The sequence below is a fragment of the Buteo buteo genome, chromosome 1 (assembly GCF_964188355.1).
Source record: "Buteo buteo chromosome 1, bButBut1.hap1.1, whole genome shotgun sequence".
Taxonomy (NCBI): Eukaryota; Metazoa; Chordata; class Aves; order Accipitriformes; family Accipitridae; genus Buteo; species Buteo buteo.
The window spans coordinates 66,633,414-66,656,268 of record NC_134171.1 but is presented as its reverse complement, the minus strand read 5'-3'; the positions used below and the strand labels follow the sequence as shown (position 1 = coordinate 66,656,268).

Below are 22,855 nucleotides of genomic sequence, written 5' to 3'. Positions count from 1 at the left end.
TTGGGCTGATTCCCCTATAATCTGTGTGAACTCGCTGTGTAATGTAAGAAGTGTATTGGCTTTGTAATGTGCCAAGATTGTACCTGTAGTTTCTGTGCAGCATGTGATTAGCAGTGTACTTACGACCTTGTTTATTTTATAAATTATTAGTGAGATGTCAGTAGCCTGGCATCCAGTTTTCTAGCTGGCCATTTATTTGTAAAAGCAAGTTTAATCAGTGTGGTCACAAGAAGACACAATCATTGTGTAATTACTGCCAGTAATTTGATGCAAGGCAGCATAGTACCATGTTAGCCAGTGTCTTAGTTCTTCCTCAGCAGGCTTCACCAAACAGATTTTGTAATAATGATTTCCTGCATCAATAGTTGTAGCTTCTTGGGTTGTGAAGCCTTTTATCTTGTATTACCTCTGCCCCCTCCTGATTTCAAACAGATTTTGAAGGAGCCTCACAGCTCTGGGACAAAAGGAAAATGATATTGCTTTATGGTTTGAGCCATTTGACTTGTGAGTGTACCATGAGGCTGCAGCCTCAGTGAATCTCGACTCTAGATGAGAGAATATGATGACGGTTGGCAGCTAAGGCAGAGAGCTCTGAGAGGATGGGGCTGGTGGGTATATGGGAAATGGTGTTTGGCTACAGCTCTAGGATGTGCTGGTGGGTGCCATGCCTTGATTTATGTGTCCAGGATAAAGGGCAGCTGGCAAATGACTTCGAAATTATTTTGCTCTCTGTTAACACTTCCCAGGAAGGGCTGGACTAAACACTGCTGTGGAGACCATTAAACTATTGTTATTTTAAATCAGGTCCATCAGAGGAGACAATAGTGTCTCTCCTTGGTAAGGGCCTGTTCTGTGTTATTAGGAATGTAAAGTACTAGTTAAAATTTTCATTACCTATCTACCAACACTTCACTATGGTCCCAATAATTGGACTCATTTGCAGTGTTTTTTCTTTTGTGTTCTACTTTTTGGATATTGCCAAGGTTACCTTGCATAAATAAATCACTCGAGTGCACCTGTATCTATAAAGCAGAGTCCTTCTTCACTGTTTTGGGGCTTCTGATACGTTTTGCTGATTGTTCTGAAGCAAAAGTAAATCAAGCAGAAGTAAATCATGGCATATTAGGTTGTTTGGTTTTGATTATGCAAAATTGAACAAAATTGTCAACCTGTCATCCCATAAAGCTCAGAGGACAGTTGGCCTTTCTGCTGTTCGATGGAAACTGGGATTAAACCTCAGTAGAACTTTGTTGAGCATAATCATGTATTATATCAAAGGAAGCAGGGAAGAAGCTATCTCAAAACAGGATTAAGGGATTGCCAGGCAGAATTCTTTCCAAAGTGAGATTTTATCTGTGCTTTTCATGCTCTACAAGACACCTTTTCTGTCACATTTTTCCAAGAAAGAGCAGTCTGTATTCACTGTTTGTGCGTCTACAGCACCGATGGGGTTTTAGTTACAGAAGAAGATAAAAGATGGTGGCAGCTGTACCCATTTCACTGTTTTCTGAACTACCTGTGTGACAAGTAACACAGAACAATAACACATGTCAGTTTTTGCTACAAAGAACCTTTGAAATTCTGAAAGGATCTGGAAATTTATATTCATGTTGTCTTAAGAAATTTTTTTATTAATTTCTACAAAAGGAAGCCTGGTGGTTTTAAACAAGCTAAACCAGTTAGATACGTGGTTTCTGACTTTTTTTTTTTCCCTGTTAAATTAACTTTCTGCTGAAAAGTACAGTAGGCTTAGGCTTGTATTACAGTGTGTAACTTGAACTTTCCCATGTTTTCCAACCTTGTCTGATTTGACCTAATTAGCATGGGCATCTGAGCAGTTTTGCCTGAGGTTGCAATAACTCCTGTGACAGAGTTGGTGAATGGAGAAGGGGAGAGCACTGACGTTTTTCTATGCTATTTTGTCAGGTTTTTCCCCCCATGTTCCTTCTTGGTGATGCAGCTGTAACCAAACTGAACAGCGAACAGCTGCTTGTGCAGTCCCTGCCAAAGCTGCTGCTGGGCTGCAGTTTGCACTGCAGCTGCCTCCTGCCCTTCCCACTTCTGTCCCTCTGTCTCTTCCTCAGCTCTGCCAGCTGCCCTCTTTTCAAATGTTCAGGTTTTCTTAGTACAACACAAGACAACAACTAGCCTTGTTCTGTTAGTGTCCTGGTTTTAGCTGGGATAGAATTAATTGTCTTCTTAGTAGCTGGTAAGGTGCTATGTTTTGAGTTCAGTATATGCAAAGAATGTTGATAACACACCGATGTTTTCAGTTGTTGCTAAGTAGTGTTTAGTCTGAAGTCAAGGATTTTTCAGCTTCTCAAGCCCAGCCAGTGAGAAAGCTGGAGGGGCGCAAGAAGTTGGCACAGGACACAGCCAGGGCAGCTGACACAAACTGGCCAAAGGGGTATTCCATACCATGGGACGTCACATCTCGTATAGGAACTGGAGGGGGGAACAGCTCGGGGACTAACTGGGTGTCGATTGGCGGGTGGTGAGCAATTGCACTGTGCATCATTTGTACATTCCAATCCTTTTATTATTACTGTTGTCATTTTATTAGTGTTATCATTATCATTATTAGTTTCTTCTTTTCTGTTCTATTAAACCGTTCTTATCTCAACCCACGAGTTTTACTTCTTTTCCCGATTTTCTCCCCCATCCCACTGGGTGGGGGGAAGTGAGTGAGCGGCTGCGTGGTGCTTAGTTGCTGGCTGGGCTTAAACCATGACAGTTAGCTGCATTAAACTGGAGAAGATCTCATCACTGCATATGCTTATCTAATCTTGTGGTCAGCAGCACCAGCGTGTCATCAGGCTCTGTATTAGACAAGTTAGTTTTATACAGCCACACATACAAGCTCGTATATATTTATATGCATGCAGTCTGTTTGTACTCAAGTCACTTCCAAAACCTCCCTGTTCATAGGGCTACAAACTTTGCATTTACAGAAGGCAAATTTCTTGTCTCCTTCAATTAAAAGGCCCTTTTGTTTTCTGAGTGAGTGAGGCTAACTGTCCTTCTCTGTACAGACCATGATGTGATTTTTTGTTCATCTTGTGAGTTGGTAACCAAAATTACATACAGGATACTTGGTGAAACTTCACCTGTGTCTTGATTTCTCCTGGACTTCTGCCTTCTTTTCTCCAACTTACTTCAGTACCACCGCTCATAAAGAGCATTGGATTTACGGGTATCATAATACTTCTCACCTGAACACTGCCTAGTTGTGGTTATAGTGGGGGTCTTGGTTTTGTTTCTGTTCTGTATCACTGAAATGTCTTCCTCCCTTGTGTCAGTGGAAGAATGAGGACAATCCCCTCTTTCTAGGTCACTGTCTCCCAAGGTACGTGACAGGTGGAGCAGGCCATGTACTCCAACATCTAGGTTGGCTCGTCGGCCAGCATTCCTGGGGTTTCATTTCATGACACAGGAAAACAGAGCGATGTTCATTCATGTCCTGCCACTGTCTAGTGTCTTCATTTCTCTTTGCTTCAAAATTATATTGTTTGAGGTATTTTACCTATACTGAACATAAATACTCTATGATGTGACTTGACTTGAGTAATGTTACACTTAATTCCGTTTCAGACTTACCTAGAATGTCTGAATCAAAATTGCTTCACTTCAGGGTGTTACTGTTATCTGAACTGTAGCAGATATAAGATAACGTGCTTGTGCTCTGACCTCCCATCCCTGCTTGCTTTTCTAAGTTTGATAGTGAGGAATAGCTAGGAGGGGATCCTCAGTCCCTTGCCTGAAGACCAGAACACCAACTCTGGGGTCTGGAACAGCTGCGCTCTGGGAACAGCAGATGCAATCAATATTTCTAAATATTTAACTTGAACAAGAAAATTGCTGGCCTGCTCTCAGCAAACAATGGTGAGCTATAAACAATATGTGGTTTGTTTTTTTATTCAGACAGTTACTCCTTCATTGAAAGTGTCAAACAGCTGTCTACAAGGAATAACAGATGATGTTATGAATGAGGCACTTCCTTTAGTTTCCTTAGAGTCGGTCACTTTCTGTGATGGCCACTTACATTCTTAGTGTAGTTGAAATACTAGACTGTACCGAGGCTGGAAGACTTAATTGCCAAGATGAAAAGGGAGCAGACGTTACTGAGGTTTTGAATGGCCGTGGCAGTGTTTCGCCCTAGAGAGGGAAATAACTCTGTGTGTGTCCAAGTGTGCAGCATTCACCCAGTACTAAACTAACCTCAAGTAGTTGGATGTTATTGTTGCATTACTGTTGATTTGGGGAGCAAATCTGTAAATGGCTCTTCTCTCTGTTTGTGGATTCTTAGTACATAATTAACAGAGCATCATGCACGCTAACCTAAATGCTGATCAATCCTCCTAGCTAGTGGTTCTTAAACTAGTGAACTTCTATATAATTAAAGATGTGAAAGTACAACTTCAACTTCTTGCCCTTTTCATCTGCTGTCCCTTCAGGCTGTGCAATGACAAACCTATGTACAATTCCATTTCAAGCTGGAAGGAGGAGTAGGTTTGGACTTGAAATATACTGACGTTCATGACTTCTGTGTGACCTTCAGATTTCCAGAGTTTAGTATCTTGATTCAAGAAGTGCTACTAAAACTCATTTCTGTTCTGTTTAAAATCGGAGAACAGTAAAAGCCTATAGCTAAGCATTCAGGTCAGCCCAAACCAGTATTTTCTGCCAGTGGAACATCTGTTCTCTCCTTCTGTCTGGATCGTGATCAATTCTATCACACACTGCAATACATTATCTTAATATTGTGTTTTACATCTGTAATATTACATCTTTTCATCTTTAACTCTAGTAGTGCATCATGTTGGTAAGACTGGCTCTTGACTTACCTTAAACCTCTGATTGTGAAAATCCCTTGATTTTTCAAATAGATGATATAATTCATAACTGCTGTTTCTCAAGCCAGATACAATTAACAGCCAACTGGATATATACAGTGACCTGGCTCTCCACAGCTAGTTTTACAACTGTCTGATGGCTATAGCTGGTACTTTCCATAGTAGATGATGATTTGTTTGAAGGCTCAAACTGTGAGATGCTGTAATTAAGACAAGTGGAGGATTTGTGGATGGATATCTAAAAAGATTTGGACGATGTATCACGGAAGCTCCTGAAGCGGTGACTTGGGAGAAGAATAAAAATATTACCTACGATATTATTATCTGTCACAAAGTCTCATCAAAATTAAACTGAAGTGTGTCCGACTATTGCTATCTGAATATTTCCTTAAGGTTATAGTAAACATGTTAATTTTTAACATGTTGCAGAAACTTCTTTTTACTTGAGGAGCAGTAACTGACTTGTTCTCATGTTCCCATACACTTATTTGATATTGCCATACTGGGAGCTCCCTTGTACATGGGACTCCCCTATCTACGGCTATGAGCCTGAGTAACGGCCTTGGTCTCCTTTGGTGTGATTTCTGGCTTCTTCCCTTGAAATATCAAGTGTGTACTTAGTATGTACTAAATATATTAATACAAATACGTGCTCAACTTCTTTTCTTACAGGTGAGAGCTCAGCATCTCCAAGAGCTTCATTTGATACAAGCATCAGATACAGATGAAGGATATTGCTTAAAATCAGTTATGTTTGGCTTTTGTGTTATTGCTCAGTTTTTTTAAAACATAAAAAAAAGCCACCCCAGCAGCAGTGATTTATCTTAAGACTCAAGGGTTTTGTGTTGGTGTTTACAATGGCATACCCAGAATAGGTAAAATGTACACCATCAGCCTCTTTTACAGTGAAGCACAGAACAGTTTTGGAAAGTATGTGAGCAGTTGCAGTTAAAGCATGAGGATAAATATAGCATATGTCAGATGGAAAACGTTAAGAACTTGGGAGCTGCGAACTATCGTTTAGTAGTCAGTGGCAGTTCTGTCTGACAGCAGTGTTTCTACTTGGCTGCAAAAATACTGTTAGATGTGAGTAGCTAGGGAGTGGTGAAGTGAGAGTGTCAGTTAAGGAGCAAAAATAAGCAAGAGTTCCCTAGAAGTGTAGGCTAAAGATGCTGTATCTTACCTCTGAATGAATAATACAGGATGCTTTTCAAAACCCTTGTACAGCATTTCAACTTCTTTCTTTTTCCTCTTGCTTGTCTATGTTCCCTTTTGTAACTTCAGTAGGTTGCCTCTGAAGCTCTGTGTTAGCTTCGTATCCCAATGGTAACAGCGACTTCTTCGAAGGGCATGTTTGTTGTGGTTTGAACCCAGCTGGTAACAAAGCCCCACGCAGCCGCTCGCTCACTCCTCCCCACCCCGGCCATGGAGGGATTTGGAGAAAATATGAAGAAAGGCTCGTGGGTCGAGATAAGGACTGGGAGGGATCACTCCCCCTTATGGTCACGGGCCATAAGGTGTTCCTCTCACATTCCAATCCCCCTACTCACTGCAGGTTCCCCTTCTTAAATCTGTTCTCCCAGAGGTGCTACCACCATCACTGTTTGGGTCGGCCTAGGCCAGAGGCAGTGGGGAAGCTTCTAGTAGCTGCTCACAGGAACCACCCCTGCAGCTCCCTCCCCCACTACCAAAAAAACCCCCACCACACAAACCCAAAACAATGTTAAACAAAGCCAAGGTAGTTAAGTACCAGTAGTGGACGATTAATTTGAAGTTAAAAGAGGACAACCAAAATATCAACATTTTTTCCTCCTAATGAACTGGAAAAACATCTTAGTATAGTAATTTGACAAGTCTGAGAAGTTGTTAAGTTTTCAGCAGAAAAAGGTATTCCTTGCTATAAACAATATAAATATACCGTGATCTGTAATATCGTGGAGCTAGTTTGTGGTTTTGGAAGAAGTAAGATATTTCTCTTAGATATATTTTAAAAGAATACTTCCCTTGCTAACAGCGCTATTAGTGAATATTCTAGGCATGTTTGATCTTGCTTTAACCTGCCTGGCTCAGTGCAGTGAACAGCCTTGTCACTGCACAGGACATGGAGCTGACAACAACCCTGTGAACTACAGCAGAAATGAGTATGATCACCCTCAAGTCACTTCCTGCTCTTTCTCTGGTACCGATGCATGAGGAGTTATAAATTTAGTAATAGGCACAGACACTCTCAAAATACCCTGGAAGAAAACCAGTTCTGCTCCCAGACATGTGACTGACTGACTTACATTTTTATTGTAGACAAATTTTTTGTTCCTTCAGTCAGTCCACTTCCTCTAACACCAGAGTCCCTGAGCAGAAATCACTGAGCTACAGCAATCGTCAAGTCTTAGGGTAGACTGGAGAATGAATGCATAATAAATTAACCAGAAACCATGAAAACCAAAGCTAGCCAGTGTAAGAGAGAAACACACTACTAAATATGCTCTCCAGAGACTTTGTCTTAAAACCTTACAAATCCTTTTTCTTCCCTTGCCAAAAATCTAACAGAACTCTTGCTTGTAAGCTGAATCAGTAACTCCATGCTTTCAAATAGTATTTAATTTTTTTCTTGTGGACTTTGTAATCATCCTCCACAAAGCATGTGGATTAACAGCCTAAATCTCACTGAGTTGGCTTTCGTGGCTTTTAGACACACAGAACAAAAACTTAAAATATGCTACAGAACTGGAAAAAAATTTGCACTGCCCCTACTGCTTAACTTTTTTTTTGCAAATAAAAAAGGTCAACTTCAAGCTGAACCTAACTGATGCTCACAGTAGCAGGAAGAGTAAAGTATTTGAGTGACAGGAGCAGAAAAAGCCTTCTCCCCATTGTCTGTGGTATCCCAGATTTGTCGTTCAGCCCTGGGAAAGCTGTGATGTCAGTATAGCTAAGATTCCTTTAGTCTGAGCTGCATAAATCTTAGACACCTTAAATATCTTCAGCTAAGCTGGGCAAACAGTCTAAAACAAAAGCTAGCAAGCAGGAGCAAACTTTTGCCTAACACGCATTGTCATGCTTTAAATACCAATATGTTGGATTAATAAACTTGCTAGATAAAAGGAGATAATTTTCATTCCACAATTTTTCTGTAAGTGTAAATTTTGTTATCTAGTTCTGTAGAAGCTTGTTATATTTTGCTTACATTTGCATAAATGGATAAAACACTTAAGGATTGCTTTAGCTTTTGAAGAGACCTAGGAAAGCTGAGTGGTATGTACAAAATAACCGGCAGGGTCAGATCAATAGTCTGTCTGTGGCAGCAGTGATGAGAGATGCTACTTAGGGACCAAAGAAGCACAGCTGTCTGCAGGCCATGTCCCTTCTGTTCCTCTGCCATCCACAGCAGTGAGATCAGCAATGTTAGAAGATACATTCTTGGCTTTTCTTTTTTATGTCTTTTTCCAGAAGCGTGGGCAACAAGTTCACAGACAACGGCTTTTCCTAAAGGTACCTGCATAGGATTCTTGACTGTGGGTCTTTTTTCCCCTTCTCCCATATTCCCCAAGTCAGATTATAGGTAGTATTTATAACACGTAATCAAAGTGTTAGGTACTAGCAGTACCTAATGTCTCATCTGCTTTTTTTGTGTTTTCTTAAACAGGAAGATGAACAGAACGTAACAGCACTTTAGGACTTGACTTCTGATGGGCTGGATCTTTTCTTGGCAGGAGTTTTTGAAGATTCATGCAGTGAAAGAAGAAACAGCCAATGGCTTCAGAATCCATGGTGCCAGAGCAGGCAAAACAACATCTGGTAAAGGGAAAAAGGCGGCAGCAGCAGCAGCAGCAGCAGCAGCAAACTAGGTCTTCCAACAGTGATGGTGAAGATGACATCTTTGTATTTGAAGCAAATGAGGCTTGGAAGGATTTTCATAGCTCTCTTCTTCACTTCTTTGAAGCTGGAGAGCTCTGTGATGTTACACTGAAGGTGATATTGTCACACATCCATTTCATTTAACAGTCTGAAGATTAAGCTACAAATAGGTGTGCTGGAGGTGGCTGTGAATTTAGGCAGGGGTATTGGAAGCCATAGAATAGCTGTTGGATCCGAGGTATCTCTAGATATGCTCATGGGGTTTTTTTCTTCTTATTTAGGAAGTTTACAACTGAAATGTAAACATTTAAGATATTGACAGTCTGAGAGAGGAAGTACATGACTTTGACGCCACCCAACTTGCCTTCTAAGCAAGTTCCCACAGTTGATCAGTGTATTACTGTGCAGTTTCAGCTCCTCGTAGCCTCTTTGTTCTCACACATTTTCATCCCCAATTTTATCTCTATTTTTGCATTCTCTGTTGCTCTGCTAGATCTTTCCTGGCAAACAGGATTTCTGCAACAAATCCAACTTCCAGCATTCTCAAAGAAAGGAAAAAAAAAACCAAAACAGGCAATTATGTTCTACAGTTGATCAAAGAGTAAAGGAGGAGGAGGAAACCAGTTTTATGATTCTTGCATAGCATTGCTTTAATGCATTCTTTGTAACTCAGCTGTATATTACTTATATCCTGATCACAATAAATTTATATCTAGCATCTGTAACAGTGGTCGCCAGCACCTACAAGTATTAAGTATTGCTTAGCTAGACATCTTAGTAGTGCAAGATAGTTATGTAAGAAAAATATACCTATACCAAGAACAAATGACAGATGCCTTTAAGAGAAATTGTTTGCCTGCCACTTTTACTATTAGATATTAATATGGAAAATCCTTGACAGGTGTGTGTCTCTTGTGCCCCCCCCAGTAGGCATCTCATCTTTCTAAAACGCTTGGGAGACAATGGAGGTCTCTGAGAGGAAGAGGGTTTCTGTCCTGCCCCAGTAGACAACAGGAGTAGAACAAGCCAGAACATTTTTCTGTTCTGCTTTGCAGCAGGTATTAAATTGCCTGTCACCAGCCATGGAGCAGGCACTAGATGCAGCAGCAAATAGGTCCAGTGCCTCATAACAGTTGAGTTAATGCTCATAGGACACTGAATGACAATACTGAAGCTGCTCCGGCCAGCACCAACGCCATGAAACAGAACTTGCCTGAGCTCGTCATCAGGTCTTTTTACATCTTGTCATTTTAAAAGGTGTTTTGGGGAAGAAGGTTCATGTCAGAGCTCTTTAACAACCCTCCTCTCTTCCCTTTTCTTGCCCTCATCCTCGCTTTTCTCCCTTTCCACCCACCCTTGCGAAAAAGGCAGAAAGTCTTATTTTATAAACGTAGTTAAACGTATACTTGTGCTAGGGAGCTTGGCTTGCAAAATACACTTTACTGTGGCTGCAGCTTAACTTCCCCTGAGTTAGGCTTGTATTGTTCATATGTATTATTTGTGTGAAGCTACTTCAGTAATTTAAGAATATTAGATTGCATGACTTGGCTTCCAGTCCTCAAGTAGAGAAGATAATCTATGGAGGCTAGAGCAACCTAGGTATGTACATCTTACCGTAAGGCTTCCTAAAGCAGTGATTTTCAAGTAACCGTTAACTCCGTCTTGAACTAGAATTTTCTGGAGGGCTTGATTTTTCTTTCTCTAGCGCTCAGGCATTTCTTGTGTTTTAAGAATAATGATTTCTCTACTGAACTTTCTGCTTTTGTGCGTGACCTCTGACAGTGAGCAATTCTGGCATTGCTGTTGTCAGACCAATTATTGATTTAACTGCTGGATCTTAAAATATGATAGTTAATAACTGGAGGGGAACTTTGATTTCAAAATACCAAGAACATACTAGATATTTAAAGTTAAGCAGATTTGGGTAAAATAGTGAAGCCACTTAATTCAAAAGAAAGATGCAATTAGAGAGTGGGATGATGGACAGAATAACAATCTCTGAAGGTGAGAATGGCCTAGGAGCTTTTCCTGATATAGCAGGCCAGCTGGTACCATCATTTTGCATCAGTACTATAATTAGTTGGAATGCTGACATTGTGACAGTGATAAACCACGGGAGACTTCCTCTGCTCCAAAAAGTTAAAATCTGGAATGTCACCTACTGTACTGCTACTGTCATATGAACAGCTCCCTGTTAGAAGGCGGAGAGTGGCAGTTGCGTACCATCTATCTGCTTTTCTCCTGTTGGTCTGGTTTTTTGTTTGTTTGGTAGGTCTATGAATTGTTCCTTCTGGAGTGATCTAATTAACTCACACTGAGCCATCCATCTTTTCCTCTCTTTTAATGTCCATACTCTTCCATGTGTGTTTGCTTTCTGTACTCAACTCCCTGGTCACCAGGCAGGTTACACTTGTGTTGATAATACACACTTTTAAAAAGGGTAGAGCAATTGTGTATTGAAGCAGAGGTAGAAAAAACTCCAAATTCTCCGTTATAATTTAATATCCTTTTTTTTTTTTTAAACTGCAAGACAGCTCAGTGTAACACATTCATCTGGAAATGAACATGTAATTCGAGTCTGTCAGGGAAACTGGTTGCTTAACTTGGCCATGTGCTTGTTAGTGCAGACTGCAGAATGACAAAGGCTGTAAGAAAGCACTCTTGTAACACCAATAAGTAGTAGATTGTTCATTTACCTTCAATAGTTACATTGTCTTGTAATGTAATTGAATTCTAGAATTTTGTAAGTGAAAAGCTTATTTTGCGCTTTCTGAGCAGAATTTTGAAAAATGCCACATCTTTTGTGGCTAAACAGCTTCTAAAAATCCTTGAAGTGATTGGTAACTCTGAATAATCCCTGTAATAGCTGTTATTACAGTAGTTTTACATGAAGTTGCTTCTATAAACAGCATTATGAATTCCTCAACACTAGTAAAAGTCCAGAGGTTTAAATTAAGTAGTCTAAAAATGTCAGTTTACAATTCCCTGCCCCCCCAAACCTCTGAATACACATAAACCAAACAAGTGCCTAGCAGTCTCCTCCTGTCTCCAAGATGTATCTAGAAGGTTCTTAAGGATGTTTCATTTAAAAAATAGGACACAGCTCTTAAAGAAAAGCAAGTTACGTACATCAGTGCTATTGCTTCCTTGTGTTATTGCCTTGCCCTACTCTGACGGCCAAGTTACAACTCAGATCCGTTTGGGATACGTTGATGTAATGTCAGAAGTACAGGGCAAGTGGAGTTAATTTGTTTGAACAAAATACAGTAGCTCAATGCATACTGAGTTCAGAATTCTTACTTCAGCTTAACTATCCCTCCTTTCACAGCTGAAACTGACATTCCAGTAAAAGACTGGGTGTTTTTTTGTTGTTCTTTTTTCAGGTTGGTTCAAAGCTTATCTCCTGCCACAAACTGGTGCTAGCTTGTGTTATACCTTACTTCAGAGCCATGTTTCTTTCAGAAATGGCTGAAGCCAAGCAGACGTTGATTGAGATCAGGGACTTCGATGGAGATGCAATAGAAGACCTAGTGAAGTTTGTGTACTCCTCCCGGCTTACTCTGACAGTGGATAACGTCCAGCCTCTCTTGTACGCTGCTTGCATTCTTCAGGTGGAACTGGTAGCAAAGGCATGCTGTGAATACATGAAGCTGCACTTCCATCCCTCCAACTGCCTGGCAGTCAGGGCATTTGCAGAGAGTCATAACCGCATTGACTTGATGGACATGGCTGATCAGTATGCTTGCGAACATTTTACAGAAGTGGTGGAGTGTGAAGACTTTGTGAGCATGTCACCACAGCACCTCCATAAACTCCTGTCCTCCAGTGACCTGAATATTGAAAATGAAAAGCAAGTTTACAATGCTGCTATCAAGTGGCTGCTAGCCAATCCACAGCATCATGCTATGTGGCTGGATGAAATACTTGCGCAGGTAGGGCAGACCAAGGTGCTGGGCGCCTGTCTTGTCACTGGTTTAGTTGTATAATCAACTGTTTGTACTTGGGTAGATCTCAAGAGGAAAAATATTCTTAGCAGTCGGTGCCTCATCTGGTATTCACAGCTGTTCAGTTGACAGTGGAAGCAGGTTAGATCTCTTGAATATTAGGAAGAAGTTGTATTCTCCAGTTTCTGTAGAGAGAAGAGTACTCACTTCATGCTCGTGGCTGGGGGGTAGGGAGCCAACAAAAAGCTGTATCTGCGTTAGAGCAGAAACTTCTTAGATTTACACATAGTGGAGAACATAAAGCCATCACTTCACTTGGTTTGATGCTACTACAGCCTGAAATGCTCACTTCCCCTGCTGGTTAAGTATTTGTACTTAAGAAAGGAGAGTAAAGCTGTTGAGGAGGTTTTTTACATGATTAGGAAAGTAAAACTGTAATGGAGATGTGTCACATAAAGTTGTGCTAATTCTAGAACTTCCTGTATGTTTAATTAACAAAAGACCAAGATGTATTAGCCCTATGAGCAGGCTAGGAAGCTGTTGTGGTTTAAGCACAGCCAGCAACTAAGCACCACGCAGCCGCTCACTCACTACCCCCACACCCAGTGAGATGGGGGAGAAAATTGGGAAAAGAAGTAAAACTCATGGGTTGAGATAAGAACGGTTTAATAGAACAGAAAAGAAGAAACTAATAATGATAATAGTAATAAAATGACAACAGTAATAATAAAAGGATTGGAATGTACAAATGATGCACAGTGCAATTGCTCACCACCCGCCAATTGACACCCAGTTAGTCCCCGAGCTGTTCCCCCCTCCAGTTCCTATACGAGATGTGACGTCCCATGGTATGGAATACCCCTTTGGCCAGTTTGGGTCAGCTGCCCTGGCTGTGTCCTGTGCCAACTTCTTGCGCCCCTCCAGCTTTCTCACTGGCTGGGCTTGAGAAGCTGAAAAATCCTTGACTTCAGACTAAACACTACTTAGCAACAACTGAAAACATCGGTGTGTTATCAACATTCTTTGCATATACTGAACTCAAAACATAGCACCTTACCAGCTACTAGGAAGACAGTTAACTCTATCCCAGCTGAAACCAGGACAGAAGCATATGCTAGACCCCTTAATGCTCACTAGACTAGCACTGCTGGTTACCTGTAGGATCGGAAAGGAGTTTGGAGTTTAATCCTCTAGACTTGATGCAAATCCACTGCTTCTGAAAGAAGGTATCAAAAGGTCACTTAGCTGAACTTATTTAAACACCCATCAGACCTCCTCCTGTCAAAACGTTAGTTACTTCAGTTATTCAAGCTCCATATGTGCTGGTTATAGGAGTTTAAAATACAGTATTTGAGACAGGTATGGAGAACCTGTGCTGGGGAGGAGGGGGTACATGCCATGTGCTGCAAAATGCCCTATGTATCTTAGCAGGTAGGATCAACTGTGCTGTTTCAGTTGTCACTGAACTCCAACTTAAATATTTTGCATTTAGCAGAATTGCTAATATTGGCATCATGTGAGTAACAAGAGGTGCACTAACATGCTGCTGTCATTGTCTTCTTGCATCATTTTTCACACTTCCTGGTAAAAGATCACAAGTGTTTATTAACTGTCTTCCAAAAACGTTCACTTTCATCTAGACTAGCATGAGGTTTTAGGTACAAAAAAACACTTCAGTACACTGTAATTAAATTCACAGGCAATATAATTTGAGATTAAAAAAAAAAGATTGATTTTTATTGCCCAGTTTTGCTAGCAGATGAGATGATTAACAGCTTTATTCTATTCAGGGAAACCAGAGTCTGGAATGAAGCAATGAAAAAGTAAATGCCTTCCTGTAAACATGGGTTATTTGCCAGAGTACATGGAGCCATCAGTTGATTTGGACATTACTGCTGGCAGAAAACATGACTGGGCTTCTTGACAGTTACTATCCACATCATAATCAGCCATACAGGTTTTGCTGTTATAATGAGGTTCTGAATTTGTGAGCCTTGAGTTCTTACCGCATCACTAACCTTATGAGTATTAGCAGGGCTACGGTGGTGCTTTTAATTAGCCTAAAATAAGCTGGGCCACGCTAAAGGAAGAAGTGGGACTGAAAGTGAGTGGGCAAGGAAGAAGTGGTAGAGACACGTGCTTACGTGAAGACAGGGACACTTTGTCAGCGATTTTAAACCACCATGCTGCTGCTCTGAGAAGCACCAGAGATACTGGACTTCTTCACCATTGCTGCTGAGCTAACTGGGAGCTGCCTGACAGCATTGACTCCAAACCTTAGGAAGTCAGATGGTGATTTACTTCAGTCCCCCCCCGCTAACACCTGTCCCACCTTTGCATCTGATTGTACTTCATATTCCTCACTGTTTCTCTCACAAGGCCAAAGGAAAGGCTTGGTGAAATAAATTGACTGTGGGGAGGAAGGCATTTCAAGGCAGTCTTGGAGAGGCTGACCTTATTTCAGATCTGCCCTGTCACTGGGGATTGCTCTGGGCAGTGACCACCTGTAGCCTTACCCAGAGCAAGCCTTCTGTTCCTCAGCCTGGTCACCAGCACTCTTCTGGGGAACCACAGGAAGGATTTGAGGAAGGAAACAATTAACTCTCAACCTTTTTTTTTTTTTTAATCCTGCAGTCTTGTCAAGTCCACACTAGAGAAAGGTGTTACTGCACTAGCAATACCTCCTTAATAGACACTTAGTTCATGCTGACAGTGTTTCCTTTTTGACTTGCCACCCAAAGAAAATGAACCATTCTAGCAAAAGCCCTCTATACGCTGGTACAGCAGTGAGCTGAAAATTCATACCCTCAGCAGACTACCTGACACAGACTATTCTGGTACAGTCACAGATGCTGCCTGTGTCACGCCAGGCAGGCGCAGTTGCAGTACAGGCAGCGGCACTTCTTCCTCTGCTCAGCCTGGGCCAAGGGACAGTTCTCCACTGCTGCTTAAATGCAAATGGTTGTAGCAAACGTTTGTCACTAAAAAGAACTGTTCATATCACTGTTATTCTGGAAAAAAAAAAAAATGAAAGCTGCTCTTTTTAGTGAAGAGTGTGGGGCTGGCAGCTGGCTCAGAAGCTGCCATCTGTTACGCGTGCATCACTGTAAATGGTGAGACTCAGTCAGTTCAGCCAGTTACTCCAACTGTGTTCATTTCTGTCAGGTACGGCTGCCTCTCTTGCCCATTTGTTTCCTTATGGGTGTTGTGGCAAAGGAAGAGATTGTCAAGCAGAATCTAAAATGTAGGGATTTGCTGGATGAAGCAAGAAACTACCACCTTCACCTGAGCAGCAGGGCAGTGCCAGACTTTGAGTACTCCATTCGCACAACACCAAGGAAGCAGACTGCTGGTAATTAAATGTGTGTCTGATTATCCAGTAAGGAGTGTGGAGAAAAGGTGGTGCATCTGTGCAGGCTTAGATAGCTTGATATAAATGGTTGTTAATGACTTAATGCAAAATTGTGAAAGCCATGGTATACCTCTGGGAATTAGGAAATGTGCTGCATTTTTTCCTAGCAGAACGTTAGCAGTCATTTTCTTTCTTTGAAGCATTATTTATTTGTCATGATCGGCTCTATCTGTATTAAAGCTAGAACTGTTAAGTATGTTATGACCAGGCAGTATGCTCAAAGTTATATCAAAAACAGTGGACACTTATCTGTTGGTGTGAGAAGGTTGAGCTAACTTTTAAACTCCTTGGCTAACCTACACCAAAAGTGACTGATGAATATTAGACTGCAAATCCTAATTTTTACTTTGTTATCTTTAACAAACAATCTGTTCATCACCCTAAACAAAATCACAAAAAGCATATTTAAAATATGCATTGTTTTTGCAAGAGCATAGATAGTTAATTGCCATAGCATCATGCCAAGCAAAGGCCAGAATCCAGCATCCAATTATACAGGGCAATGACTGTGCCCCTTGAAGTGAAATACCACTTCTCCTGGACTACATAATTTTCAGTTCACTCTGCTATACAACTTTATCTGCCATCTTCCTGCTGGTTTTCTGGAAACCCGTTTTGTCTTCTTCAGGTGTGCTGTTCTGTGTTGGTGGTAGAGGTGGATCAGGTGATCCATTTCGCAGCATTGAATGTTACTCTATCAGCAAAAACAACTGGTTCTTCGGCCCTGAAATGAACAGCAGGAGAAGGCACGTGGGTGTGATCTCTGTGGGAGGTCAGTAACCCTATTCAAGTAACCCTATTCAAAAGGCACTTGTTTACTCCTTTTGCTGGAATTGGTACTTCTACTAAATAAATCTGTCTTGCAATGGCTTAACTGTTGGATATTCTTCAGTTTAGCAAAGCTTCTTCTTCATGAAGGGGTTTTTGATTCTGAAATGATCTGAGAGCATGCTTACTGAAAAGACATTATTGCGAACTGAGAAAGTTAGGGTTGTTCAGCCTGCAGATAGCTTTTTAGTAGGGCTTGTAGCAATAGGACAAGGGGTAATGGTTTTAAACTAAAAGAGGATAGATTTAGACTAGATACAAGGATGAAATTTTTTACAGTGAGGGTGGTGAAACACTGGAACAGGTTGCCTGGAGAGGTTGTAGATGCCCCATCCCTGGAAACATTCCAAGTCAGGTTGGACAGGGCTCTGAGCAACTTGATCTAGTCAAAGATGTCTCTGCTCATTGCAGGGGGGCTGGACTAGATGATCATTAAAGGTCCCTTCCAACCCAAACTATTCTATGAACTGTATATAGCCGCTTGCTTTAATAGGCAATTGAATTTTTTTTATTCCATTTATAAAGAAACAGCCTTACACAGCAGAGTCGCCCAGCATTTGCTATCTCCCTTCATACTTAAATCCGTTCAGGCAAGTCACTAAGACCATAACTCTTCCAAGAGCAGACCTACCTTTATTTTTGGGTCTCCATCTTCTGAAACCATGTCTGTGCAATCTAGAGCAGCTTAGCACCCATGATGCAAATTTTCCTTGTACATGGTAGCCCCCGTGTTGCTGCAGCAGAACAGGTATCTTTATATCCCCATAGAAAATCTGGAGAGACTGATACAAATGTCCAAAATTGATCTGACCTGCAGGACTGAAGTTATGGGAAGATCTTTTGTCTACGTATCTCAAGCTTTGTCTAAGTTCATGTTAGAACAGATCTCTGGTTGAGTACAGCATGTAAAAATATAAAGTCTGTACTTATTAAAATCCTGATATTGAAAACATTTGAAAACTTTAACCTTTGTTTGAGCTTTTGTCTTCACATAGGCAGGGATATTGCATAAATGAAAACTGAAATGTTGCCAAGCAATCTCTGTACCAAAAGATGTGTTTGTGTTTCAGGTAAAGTCTACGCAGTAGGTGGGCATGATGGAAATGAACACTTAGGAAGCATGGAAGTATTTGATCCTCTCACAAACAAGTGGATGATGAAGGCATCAATGAACACAAAGAGGTACCCGTCTCATGATCCAAAATATAAGTCCTAGTCTGTGATGTATCATTTCTTGCTGATGCTGAAAAACATCATGTCTGTCCTGTCTTTATTTGGGTTCCCGAACTATGTTATTTTTAGGAAATTTGTTTTCCTAGTTTGGGGCTTTATGCTATCAGACACCTTTATTTACCACCTGTAAAGCAAACACAAATCTGCATCACATACTTGCATACATCACATATTTGCACAAACACAAAGTTGTGTGTAACGTAATATTTCACTGCAAAACTGCATAATCCCTCTCTCTAGGGAGAGGCCCTGGCTGGTAACATTGGTTATGTTTATGCTTCGGCTTTCTTTTGTTGCTCTATCCTTTTCTTTTTTTTCTTTTTTCTTTTTTTTTGGGGGGAGGGGAGGGGGGCACAGTGTGGCTGGCTTCTGGAGCAGAGAGCTCTTCTACTCCAGCTGTGCTTACATTCTGACATCTAGGGCCTTTCTGCTGTGCCCAGTAAAGAACTTGAAACTGATTAACTGGTTCTGTGGGTTTTCTGCTCTTTTTAAGAATGAGCAAGATAACTGCCATCAGAACATGCACAGTGAAATATTTCATGCCCAGGAAACAATAGCTGCCTATGTTCTTGCCACAAAAGGCCAGAAGCACTAAAACACTGACAGTCAGATTGAGGATTTTTCTTGCCTTTTGACATTTAAGATTCTTTTAAGGAGCTACTGGACTCACAGATCTGTATTTTTTTTTTCTGCTGTCATTTAAATCAGCCTCCATAATTCTACATTCCATTTTGTTATTTGTTGTTTCTAAAAGCATCATGTACAAGTAGGAGTAAAATACCGAGTTTGGCTAAGTCCTAAAATTATTTGTAGCTGTGACCTAATCAAAATAGAAGACCCACACTCCTGGAAGTGGCTTCTTGCTCCTCTTCCTCCCTCCGTCATGCCACCACTCCAGGGCATATTTTTGGCAACCATCAGTCCTAGACTTCTGTGACATTTCTTACTCGGTACCTTGGTAAATGAAAGGGCTGCCATGCCTTGGCTACACTCCACTCCTCCCATTCACCGAGGTGGTGTTGGAATACTTAGTTGACAAAAAACTGCCACCATTGATGGTGTCTATGCTGACAGCTGAGTAGAAAGATTGTGCCTCCCTTGCTCCTGCTTAGGTATCTGTGAACCTGCCCTCTGTGTAATGAGACAAGAATGTTCTCAGTGAAACAGTAAATCACCTGTCTTGGTAGTTAAAACAGAAACTTAATGCTCCATTCACTTAACTCCATTCTAGACCATACTTTTCATTTTGTAGTAGTGACTGTACTTTCATATTAGCAGATTCAGTAGAAAAAAATCTGACAGCTATTTTAACACAGACTTAATAGAAAATAACAGAATGGAAGAAACTGCAATTAAATCTTGCTAGAGTTCTGTCATCTAATATCCAGCTCAGGTTTGCCTTTTAATATATATTAATCTCACCCCCCAAAAAATCATTCCCAAATTGTAGCAGCAGCTATACCAGTTAAAACCAGCAGGTTTTGGTTCCCCATCAGATTCAGTAAAACAAGATAGGAAGTGTAAAATTAAGTACCAAGACAGAGATATCAAATAACTAAGACAATCTCATATCTCCAAGCATGTAAGTAGAGGACTTGGGCCTTAGGTGACATTCAGTCAAAACAATATTCCATGCACCCCACCTTTATTTTTTTTTTTATTTTTTAAACAGGAGCTTTGTCTTTTTGCAGTCTAAAAAAATTCTAGCTGCAGCAGTCCTAACAAACAGGTGCCTGAGAAAGCTGAGGTGAAGTAAAGATAAAACTCTAGAGTCCCTCTAATGGGAGGCTGCAAACATACAAAAGGCTTTCAGGATAAAGCTGCAAGACTGATACAGGTGTGCAGAGGGCCAGCCACAGTTACTGGTCATTATTTATTATAAACTTCACTTTTAAAATTTTCATTACTTTTTCCCCATAGTTTAAAACAGGTGCCAGTCACTTGATCCGTCTTTCCCATTCCCTTTCCTTAAGGATTTGCACTGAGGTATTGATCCTATGGTTTTCTTAGGAGAGGAATTGCTCTTGCCTCCCTTGGTGGCCCCATTTATGCAATAGGAGGTTTGGATGACAACACTTGCTTCAGCGATGTGGAAAGATACGACATTGATTCTGATCGATGGAGTGCAGTTGCCCCAATGAACACTCCCAGGGGAGGAGTCGGCTCTGTAGCCCTTGTGGTAAGTGACTATTTCCTCCCAAGTCAGGGCCAACTGAGGAACTGACCTGCTTTTCAAATCTGCTTTTACAAAGTGGAACACAAGGATTTTAAACAAAATGCACCTGGTGGGTCTGAGCACCTCCGGTCATCAAAATTCTATGGAACTGTGCAAAAGGTGAGGTATTTAGGATAATACTCATAGCAAATTGAACCACGCTCCCTGTTTCAACAGTACTTGAGGTACTGGGAGCAAGTACCAGGACCCTTCTAACAACATCAAGCTAATGCTTCAGGTCTCATTCAGAAGACTCTGGTTTGTCATGGTTACTATGTTTAAAGGTACTGAGTGCCTCTGCACTTTAACCCCCTTCACCATATATAATCTGCAAGATGTCTGCAACACTATGTAACTTTTTCACTTCTTTAACTGGAAGATGGCGTTTACAATTTGTTGGATAATTAAGTCTGTTGTTGGAATTATTAAATAAAAGTAAATGATTAGCAATGTGTGGATATACCATGTTTTCCTATCATTCTAACATTGCTTATGAAAAGCTGAGTAAATACATATACATGACAAATAATCTTTCTCTATACAACTGTTTTCCAGAACCATGTTTATGCTGTGGGTGGCAATGATGGTGTAGCATCTCTTTCCAGTGTGGAGAAATATGATCCCCATTTGGATAAGTGGACAGAAGTGAAAGAGATGGGTCAGCGAAGAGCTGGCAATGGTGTCAGTGAGCTCCATGGCTGCTTGTATGTTGTTGGTGAGTAGGGATGTGACATTTTGTAGTGCTGTTTCTGCCAAGTACTGGTATTTGGAAGAGGCTGTTTTTGCTAGAGGAACTGGGGAACAGATAGACCTGACCTGTACTTTGTGTTCCTGGGCAGGAGAAGAAAGCAAGCACAACCAGGGCATGCTTAAACCAAGGTATGTTAGTGAGGAAATAAAAAGCCATTCCTAACCCACCTTTAGGGTGGCCTATACTGTTCAGGACAGTATGTCTATATAGAAAATCCTCTCGAGACTCACTAATCTTGAGTTTCCTTTTAGGAAAATTATTCTGAAGTTCATGCACTTCTAAAGCACTCTAGTTCCATTTTGAGTGTAGACGACAGTAGCTTTTTCACATGGTGATGATACTTATTCCACAGCCTGTTGTCCTAGGCCTGTCTTGTTCTGCTCTACCTTGCATTTACCTGCTCTCCTGAGGGGGGAAGGTGCCAGGTAGGTATGATGTAGTAATAGGTTGCAGAGCTCTGCCTTGTCTATTATAATAAGTGATTTCAAAAGTTTCAAGTAAAATGCTCATCTGACAGCTGCCCCAGCAAGGGGAATGCATCACTGAAGTCTTACTTGAGGATTTTTTTTTCCTACTCAAGTATTCAGCAATGCTGTAATTTGAAAACAACGCAAGAGCGTGTTTTACTTAAGCCAAAATAAGATCAGGACCATCCTTTTACTGGTCTTAGTTTTTTTTTCTATTTCAAATTAGAAGCTGTTTCATTATAACTATGTGTAAGATGAATTCAAGGAGAAAAATAAGAGAAATACCACTCCTTGCAACTTGAGTAGAAGAAAACTGTCACTCTGGGTGATACAGGAGGGAGAGCTGTTAATTTTTAGGAACTTGTAAAATTCATGTAAAGAAATAGAGCTGGACACTAGCCCACTGAATGCTGAGAATAGCATGATAATGCCAGTCTTGGATATCACCAGCACTAGGAGTGGCTAAGAACTGATAATGTGATGATTCTTTGCAGGTGGCTTTGATGACAACTCTCCACTGAGCTCAGTGGAGCGGTTTGACCCACGCAGTAACAAATGGGAATATGTAGCAGAGCTTACAACTCCGAGGGGTGGCGTTGGCATAGCGACACTGATGGGTAAAATTTTTGCAGTTGGAGGTCATAATGGCAACACGTACCTGAATACAGTGGAAGCATTTGATCCCATAGTGAATAGGTAATTTAAACTTTTCTATTTGGCTTAGTAAGACAATGAAGTTTGCCTACATGAAAACACAACATAATAGAAATAGTGTGCAGCAGGAGTTTCTCTGTTGTTTCCTCGTCATAATTGAGTAATATCCATGACTAGTGATGCAGGAGTGCTGCTTATGCCACTAGGTTCTTGTAAATATTTAAGCACCTCCTCCTCCCCTCCATCCCTTGCCCTCTTCCTTTCATTCAATAAGAATCTACATTCTTCTGGTTGTTTCAGTCTGATTTTGCACTAAATTTACCAGAGAAATAAGAATAAACTAGCAGGGTGTATTTTTGTGCACAGTAAACAGCTAGGCTGTATAATAGAATTTCAGACACAGAAAAGAAATACTTTCAGGTTGCTCAGAAAGGACAGGAACTTACTTTTATTTTTTTTCTTCTGCCGTCTTCTTAGATGGGAACTCGTCGGCTCTGTGTCACACTGCAGGGCGGGGGCAGGCGTGGCTGTGTGCTCTTGTCTCAGCAGCCAGGTCCGGGATGTGGGCCAAGGATCCAGCAACGTTGTTGACTGCATGTGAGCTCTGCTGCCTCCTCCAAATTCCAGAAGAATGATAGTAGGG

At 41.0% G+C, this 22,855-nt stretch overlaps 1 protein-coding gene and 1 long non-coding RNA gene across 9 annotated transcripts in view; one reads left to right on the top strand and one right to left on the bottom strand.

Annotated features, from left to right (window-relative positions):
* The window catches only part of KLHL8 (kelch like family member 8), a 24,299-nt gene extending 1,444 nt beyond the window's left edge, over positions 1 to 22,855 (top strand). For 3 of the 7 annotated variants that reach the window (XM_075034421.1, XM_075034442.1, XM_075034411.1), the window contains exons 2-10: positions 8,497 to 8,822; positions 12,092 to 12,640; positions 15,818 to 16,004; positions 16,693 to 16,836; positions 17,963 to 18,074; positions 20,136 to 20,304; positions 20,896 to 21,055; positions 22,053 to 22,254; positions 22,690 to 22,855. In XM_075034421.1, the coding sequence (XP_074890522.1) occupies positions 8,604 to 8,822; positions 12,092 to 12,640; positions 15,818 to 16,004; positions 16,693 to 16,836; positions 17,963 to 18,074; positions 20,136 to 20,304; positions 20,896 to 21,055; positions 22,053 to 22,254; positions 22,690 to 22,813 (1,866 nt within the window). In that variant the 5' untranslated portion in view covers positions 8,497 to 8,603 and the 3' untranslated portion in view covers positions 22,814 to 22,855. Of the gene's footprint in view, positions 1 to 8,321; positions 8,343 to 8,496; positions 8,823 to 12,091; positions 12,641 to 15,817; positions 16,005 to 16,692; positions 16,837 to 17,962; positions 18,075 to 20,135; positions 20,305 to 20,895; positions 21,056 to 22,052; positions 22,255 to 22,689 lie in introns of those variants that run through there. The other 4 variants (XM_075034453.1, XM_075034463.1, XM_075034431.1 and 1 more) reach the window with 3 other exon arrangements.
* On the bottom strand, positions 12,637 to 22,789 carry LOC142033931 (uncharacterized). 2 transcript variants are annotated; one of them, XR_012651406.1, is made up of 4 exons: positions 22,659 to 22,789; positions 17,524 to 17,711; positions 13,808 to 13,868; positions 12,637 to 12,837 (listed from the first exon to the last, which is right to left on the bottom strand). It is a non-coding gene; the product is annotated as an uncharacterized LOC142033931 (long non-coding RNA). The 2 variants fall into 2 exon arrangements; XR_012651405.1 differs by lacking the exon at positions 22,659 to 22,789 and having other exon boundaries at positions 17,524 to 18,048.